An 8,434-nucleotide genomic window follows, 5' to 3' on the forward strand; every position below is an offset into this window, starting at 1 on the left:
TGGGTTTAAAAAGGCTTTATTCCTTAACTGCATTTTCATCAGGAACATGAAATGTGTAGGTATAGGTAGGTGAAATATGTAGTTGCGTTCCATTCTTCTCTGGGCCATTGGGTTCATTTGCTTTTTTGTGTGTTCGTAGCAAAAGCGAACGCCTGGCAACCTGTCTGGGTGGAATTTTGCTGAAATTTATGGAATTTATTTGATAAACTTTGGTAAAATAGATTTTCATACGAAGTTTAACAATTTATCATTTATCAAGTTTATCAGCAGTTTATAACTTTTGATGAAGACCCCTATTGTCTAACAAAGGTAATTTTCAGACTTCATCTAAACATTAGCAAGTTTGGTAATTGGTGGTTATGGGACACGTATGCCAGAATTCACAGTACGCCTTTTTCGTATATGAATTTCGAAAATTCTCGAAATTAAGGGAACTAACAGTTTTGTGAAAATATAGCAGCACTATAAATGCACACTAGTCATCTCTTTCACACTGCTGACGGACGTTCAGCATTCACGAACACGAAGACATACAGGGTTGCTGGTGTGTTATTTTTTCTTTAAAATCTACACTAGCCACACACGACGAACATGTGTGCGAGCATGCTCGTGTTTGCAGCAATGTTCGCCGTTTGTGGGTGGGTTCACGAGCATGTTCGCCAAAAATCAAAATAGTTTTGCTGCGTTTCTCTATACATTCCAGATAATTCTAAATTTTACAGCCGGAATTAATAGAATGCGTTTGAAACAGAACAGTTTATTCCAAACATTCAGAATGAATAAAGAAATGCAGCCCTTGATTTTCAGGGAACTTTTTCCTTGTTTGTCGCGTGGTTTGCGAACATGGAATTGAAAACAAAATCAAAAACCTGATTTAGTGTTGATGATTGCAGTGTGCATATTGCCGGATAAATGCATCCAAACCATCTGCATTGATAGAGTTTTGAGTAATAACGACAAGTTCACATACGAGCCGCTCAACGTCTGTGGCAAACGATAGCGAGCATATTGGCGAGCGTTGTGGATTGCAAGTGTTGTAATGGGCTTGTATATTTATATCGTTATTTTTTTTTACCAAATACCTTGTAATGGCAGCAAAAAGATTAAAGAAGAAAGATATTTACATAGTTCTCGAATGCAACAGAGTTTTGGTACTAAAAAATTTGATTTCGACATTACTATAAAATTTTAATTTTATGGATACTAAATTACCACTCCATGCAACCCTGCAGTAGCACACACTACACACGCATTTTGCGCTCGAATCCGACACAAAGGCAAAGAAATTTGTAGAATTTTTAACGAAGCATTGAAAAGCAAAGACGCGTTTTACATAAAAGTGCTTATAATCGTGTATTTTAATTGATTTTTGATCGAATTGATTGCTGACAAGAAGCAAAATAATTGTGAAGAGCTTTTGAAGAAAATATTGCTTGCAAAAAACAACAAAATGTCGCTATTTGGCTCATTAATGGGAGATTTCGATGATGACCTTTTCATGGGGTAAGTTGTGGCTGTTTCTATTTGATATTCATTTGGGTGCTCCTCTACCGACTTCGTCGGGAAAATCGTCGTGATCATCACGAGAAGCCGTGAGCATATTACTGTGAGGTGTGGGCAGTTAGAAAATAATAAAAGTTTTTACGTACATATATGATAAGTTTTTCAAAGATTATCACATGCGGGTTTTTTAAACATATGGGTGCACATGTACATACATATCACATAAGGTCCAGATTAGTGTTCATACGAATAATTTTCCACGTAGAAAAATACAATCTTGGTGCTAAATGCTATAGTTTGCGGTGGCCAATTTCTCCAATAATTAGCTATGTATGTATGTATATGTATATTATGTACAAATCAGCGCAGCAGGTACATATGTTTGTAGAGATGTGCATTTATATACGCACATCCATACATACATACGGACATACGTATGCGCGGATGTGAATATATTCATTTGTACATAAACGACTACGTCAGCTGCCGCCGTCGCCGCAGTGTCAATCGTGCACAAATAGAAATCGATAATTTTCTTTTCCTTGTCCCTTTCGGTAGAATTGCTTTATATTTCCTTCTTATAAGCACACTCATCCACCCGACTCGATTTTTCCAAACAATTTCTTATATTTATTTCTGTTGAGAAGGTTCGAGTATTCCATGAACTTTGCCTTTTTGCTTGAGGTGTTATTTGAATTCAAATTGGCTTTGAGGTCTTTTTGTAATGGTGTTCGCTTTTTGTCCTAATTGTAGGTTAATTACGGAAAATAAAATACAGTCAAACTTCCGCAGCTCGAACTTCTCACACCGACTTTAATTGAGTGGCAGTATCAATTAGCAGTTCAATGCATATTATGCCCAAGTTACTCATTTGTTTTTTTTTTGTTGGCACGAACATCTGCAAGTCGAATTTTTTAAAGACCCAAATGTGTTGATTTTCATTTCATGTTCATATATACATACGAATTCACCTTGGATCAACCCTTGATACCCTATATCGGGAAGATCTTAAAAAAGTTTGCTGCGGGGCGGGACCAAAATACTTTCCCGACATTCCCGATAAAACCCGCCACCTCCGCAAATACAAAAAATCTTATTTAACAACCTAAATAATCACTTTTTTATGCTTTATTTGTACGAAAAGCGAAACAAAATAATTGGAAGATGACAGATCTTTGATTATTTTTTATATTATTTAAAACTAATTCGAAAGACATGTGAATTTCGGGACCCACAGGAACCGCTGTACTATTACTCCCGTAAGGCTCTTTTTTTTTGTTAATATGCGCAATGTATTATGTACATGCTAAAATCTTTTTGTTAAGTTTAAATCCAAGAATGAAACAGTGTACGAAAATTAAGAAAAATCTGCAAAGTTTCAACAAAATCGCAATTTTAATACGAATTTCTAAAAAGAATTCAGGTATGCAGTTTATTAGCGTTGATTTCTGAGAATTTTTTTGTGACTATCCTTGGCATTTTTTTTTTTTTTCGTATAAACCCTTCGACCAATTTGTACCAAACTCGGCACGATTATTGTGCTTGCTACGTAAAAGCACAATGTTGCAAATTATTAAAATCGGACTAAAATCACGCCCACTTTTCATATAACCGTAAATTTCAGTTATGCTTGAAACTTCGATATTGCGAAATTTAAGCACGCTAATTTACTCAAAATTGATACAAACAGCAATCCCTTCAAAAGAAGTAACATTATTATGGATATATGTATATGTATGTATATCTGAATAGATATACTATGAATTCCAAGTTGGGTTCGTATCATTCTTATCATGTTATGAGGCTTGGCTGTTTGATCTGATAATCTTTAATTTCTTTATTTTCCTTTAGTGAATAATGCATTATTTACTATATACATAAATAGATAAAAATAAACAATACGGCAATTTTTTTTACTTCAAATTCTTAGTTAACCTTATTTTATGTCTATGCATACATGTAAAGTCGGAATTTTTATGTCTCATCCCCTAGGATGGTTCTTTACCGAAAAAATTTACTCCTATTTTTTATTTTGAAATCAACAAATATTTAAAGGTCGCTCAAAGCGCTGAAAATTTTCCAGGTTTTTTTTTTATATGGAAAAAACTGTAGAAATGGTATCGAATTCTTGAAAATCAATATTTTCACAGTCAATAATTTGTTTGTTTAACCATTTTTTTATATCGTGCAGTATTGAAAGCTCAATTCTGTATGGCGACAAATATTTTTTAATGACTGATTTAAACTTTTAACATATATTTCCGTAAAAAAACCAGAATTTTTCACTGATACAGAATAAAGCCGTAAAAAAGGATTGAAAAACAATTGGGTATCATTATTGGAAGTTTCCTGAGAGTTTTCCGATCAGAAAAATATTGATTGTCAAGAATTCTACGCCATTTCTACGAAAAGTTGTTTTTCCCCCATATAAAATATATGAAAACTTTGATTGCTTTGAGCGAACTCTTAAATATTTTTTGTTTTCAAATTTAAAAAATTGGGATATATTTTTTGATATGGTACACAATCCTAGGGCGTGAGAGAATTAAAATTTAGACTTTACTTATTTGGACCACCCTAATGTACATACTTGGTATATGTATGTATAAAGATCGTTAAAAAAATTTAAGCTAATTAAAGCATACATACATATGGCAGTCGCAAAGCTCCTAGTGTATTCTCTCATGAAAACAGCTTCTCATAAAAATACGAAGTCTGCGTAAAACTGTAGATCACTCCCTTTGTGGGATAACATCAAGGCGCACGCCACAAATCGGAGAAGAAGCTCTGCCAAACACTTAACATACGTGTAAGCGCCAATCTACATTTTGTTATATAAATTGCAAATACCTCAGTAATTGGCGTTACGAAAAGTAGTTAAATCAAGATGAGCAATTTTATATGATACAAATTATTCGCTTCACTAAAGTTATGAGACCTTACGTGGTAAACAATTGGTACAAAAACAATTAATCAGCCTTAAAATTTCGAGCTCTAATCGCCAAAATAACGTAAGCGACATTTTCTTCAAAATCTTCTTTTTGATGGAGAAATGCATCTAGATGCTCTAGGAATATTTCTGCATCAAAAAGAAAAAAAAAAAAAAAAAATATGTCGCGGGATCGATTTGTTCACATCATCACATTTCAAAACCCTATTATGTATAATTTGTTATACAATAACAATTTACTATGCTGGTAAAGCGTTGTAGCAGCTGGCGAGTATGCGATATTTGAAGAGCGAAGTGTAGAGAATCATTGAGATGGTTTAGTGATAAAAACTTATGTAAAACTAAAATTTCATACAAAATTTAGTACAATCGTCGATTCGCACCAAAAATTCGAGATCGAACCGAAGTATATTTGCAAAATCGATCAACACAGTCACTCATGCATTTTTTTTTGTATAATTTTTTCAATATCAGTTGTCATTTTATATAATAGAATTATTTTTTTTTTGCGTTTTGTTTAAAAGAATAAAAGCTACATATATACATACAAATTGTATTTAACACAGCTTGTACGCACATACTTTTTCGGAATAAAAAATTTGCTTGTGAAAATGCCTGCCGGCGCACGACGACGTTCACATTCGTATGCAGTCAAGCAAGCTTTAACATTATTTAAAAACATCTAATCCCTCACTCTAATCGTCCCTTTACTAATAAAAATCTTTCAACTATTTACAGCAATCACATGAATGCAATGAATATGCAAATGCGCTCGATGAATCGTTTAATGAATTCACTCATGCCCGATCCATTCAATATGCTGGCACCATTCGATTCAGGCTTCCAACAGAATGCGCTCATGGAACGTGGCAATCCACATGCTGGTAATCCGATGGGCGGTCTTTTTGGTTTTCCACCAATGCCAAATATAAATCGCCTACTCAGCGCAGGAAGTAAGTTTTCACCCTACAGAGTTCGATTAAATTGTTGTGTTCGTACACAATTTTATATGAAATTTTATTAATTGAACTGTCTTTCACTTCACTTGATAGATATCGGCTCTCCGAATGGCCCCTCTTATTGCTCCAGCTCAGTTATCACAATGTCCTCTGGCCCCGATGGTCGTCCACAAATCTATCAGGCTACATCTAGTACAAAAACTGGGCCCGGTGGCATACGTGAGACACGCAAAACAGTTGAAGATTCAAGGCGTGGTATGAAGAAAATGGCTATTGGACATCACATTGGCGAACGTGGGCATATAATTGAAAAAGAGCAGGACTTGCGTTCCGGCCAATTGGAGGAGCGTCAAGAATTTATAAATTTAGAGGAAGATGATGCAGAGGATTTCGATCGTGAATTCACCAACCGCGCTCGCCAGAGTGGAGTGCGTGGGGCGCGTCCACAAGAGATGATCACAATTGAATCGGCTGACGATGATGATGATATGCGTCCTCGTCATTATAGCAGATATGTTGGCAGTGGTGGACATAATCGCAGACAATTGCCAGCATTGCCCGCACCACCACAGCACCACAATAGGTAAGTTTGTGATCATCTTTTTTTTTAACGTCTTGGTGTTTAATAAGCAGTTCGTTGTTATTTGTTTATTTAATTTTTAATTGGTGTCCGTATGACGTATATTTGGGGGCAAATCAAATTGTTGTAAGCTCTTAACGGCTTACTAATTATGCGAGATTCTATAAAAAGTATATTTATTTGCAAATTTGAGGCGTAATATGTATGTTTATGTATATAATTTCCAAAATGTTTTGTATATGTATGTAAAATTAAGTGTCATTTATTGAGGTTGTTTAGGCTTGTATGGAATTAGCGGCAATGTAAGCGTGTAATTGATGTGACGTATAAAGTTATACTAAGATTTGTGACGCGTTGGTAGCAACAATAAAGGCGCTGACATTGTGAAGTTTAATATAAGATGACTAAAAATTATTTTAAGCGTAAAAAAAGCATTCCTTATATAACTCCTGCCCCTCCTTATTACAATGCGTGCTCTCGACATCCTTTTAATATCCGAGTCGGACACTATTTTATTTCGAAATTCATTTATTTTGTGTTTTTTATGTTGTATCGTCTTGTTGTATTCTCCACTTTTGCATTTTCAAAATTTATCTTTATTTTCCTTTACGCCTAACTATTTGCGCTTTTCGTGTAAATAGTAAATCACTCAAAATTCACTGATTTACTTAAAAACCATTTGTTGCTTTATATCTATTTGCAGATATGATAAAATATAAAAAATAAACAAATTTATAGAAACAAAGAAACGAATTGATTGAGGATTGAATTTAACTTCGACTAGCATAACTACTACTACTACTACTGCTATTACATACTACTAAAATGTATATGTATATACTATATATTACCACTTTATAACGCCCACTACTGCTAATCATTCCCAAAAATCGTATAATTGAATAACGAAAACAATAACGAATTTGCAATGAGCTGGAAGCATAAACACAAACAAAATTTATCAGAAAAAACTAAGAAAATGCATATTATAAACGTTAAACTAAAAATACCATAGCCGGCAGAATATACTTGCGTATGCTACATACATATTATTAACAGAAAACAAAATAAACCAAAAATACTAATAAAGCAGTTACAATTTTAAGAAAATAAAAGCCTACGAGTTTTTGAAATTTCACAACATCTCCCACTCCACTTCACATGTAGTATGTATGCATGTACTAATTGACACTAACGGTAGAGTTGCATAAATGGCTTAAATTAAATGCGTCCCGTAAGGCAATTTCTCGGCGCACGAAAACTCGTCCTAAAAAAAGCAAATATGAGGTAGGCCATTTTGTAAATTAAATAACATTAATTTTTTTTTTTAACTTAAATTAGATTAATTTTTCACGTACAGTCAGTCAATAAAGGCTAGGTACAGCGAATTTTTTACAATACGGGTAACTATTTTTAAATATTTTATTTTTCGATTATTTTTTTTTTAAATATGGTTAATTCTACAACAAAAACCCCAAAAATCAGAGTTCCAAACCTTGTGCGAAATTAAAGAAAATTCGGCAAAATTTCATTCAAATATTGCACTTTTTATTTACACTCTCTAGAAACAAGTTGAATATGCAGTTTTTTAGCCCATTCAATTTTAGTATAGTAAAGTGCAAGTTTGAGGTGGCTAGGACTTACCATTGATTTTTCGAATTTTTTTTTTTGGTGGAGGTGTCGCTCATTTTCTCCATATAAAATAATGTTTGATATTTTTTTTTATGCACAAGGTTTGGAACTTTGATTCTTGGGGTTTTTATTGTAGAATTAACACTGTTTTTATAAAAAATTAGCAAAAAATAAAATATTTAAAAAATAGTTGCCCGTATTGTAAAAATTCGCTGTACCTAAACTTTATTGACTGACTGTATTCTATTTCGTCTCTATATACATAGTTGAAAGTTACTTATATTTGATATTCGTTAATATTCGCGTTTCTTTAGCATTTACTAATTTTTTTCAAATTAATTTTTCATACATATTTTGTGTGTGTTAAAGTACAGCTTTTCTTTGTATTATATAGTGAATGCTCATTGTTTTCATACCCCTTTCCTCTTCCACAGTAAATAATTGAAAATAAGCTACCATATTTTCAACATCATCTATACAGTATTCTAGATTTTAATAAACGAAAAATGAAAAATGATTAAGGAAAGTTATTAGCGGTTATGAAGAAAATTTACAGCAACGGCAAAGTACTTTTGCATGCAACAGAAATAACGCAAATTATTTCTTGTAATTATTCTTCGGAGCTTGAAACTAGATTTTACAAGTGGAAAAAGGCACAATAATCTCAAAAAACTCCACTTGAACTGCCATAGTAGAGGCATAATTTGTATAAAGGTGTTTCCATGATGTCGGACGTGACATTCGTACGACTTTCGAGTTAAATAAATCATCCCAGTAGATAATTTCAGGAGTTAAAAGCCCTTCTGAAAG

General features: G+C 33.3%; 1 protein-coding gene across 2 annotated transcripts in view; it reads left to right on the forward strand.

Annotated features, from left to right (window-relative positions):
- Positions 1–1,252: 1,252 nt before the first annotated feature.
- The window catches only part of LOC118744626 (myeloid leukemia factor), a 17,589-nt gene continuing 10,407 nt past the window's right edge, over positions 1,253–8,434 (forward strand). The window contains exons 1-3 of one of the 2 annotated variants that reach the window (XM_036477763.1): positions 1,253–1,503; positions 5,192–5,406; positions 5,506–5,995. In XM_036477763.1, coding sequence (XP_036333656.1) covers positions 1,451–1,503; positions 5,192–5,406; positions 5,506–5,995 — 758 coding nt within the window. In that variant the 5' untranslated portion in view covers positions 1,253–1,450. The remainder of the gene's footprint in view (positions 1,504–5,191; positions 5,407–5,505; positions 5,996–8,434) is intronic. The other variant, XM_036477760.1, reaches the window with a different exon arrangement.

Source organism: Rhagoletis pomonella, unplaced genomic scaffold (assembly GCF_013731165.1).
Source record: "Rhagoletis pomonella isolate Grant_MI unplaced genomic scaffold, Rhpom_1.0 Rhpom_scaffold_00008, whole genome shotgun sequence".
Taxonomy (NCBI): Eukaryota; Metazoa; Arthropoda; class Insecta; order Diptera; family Tephritidae; genus Rhagoletis; species Rhagoletis pomonella.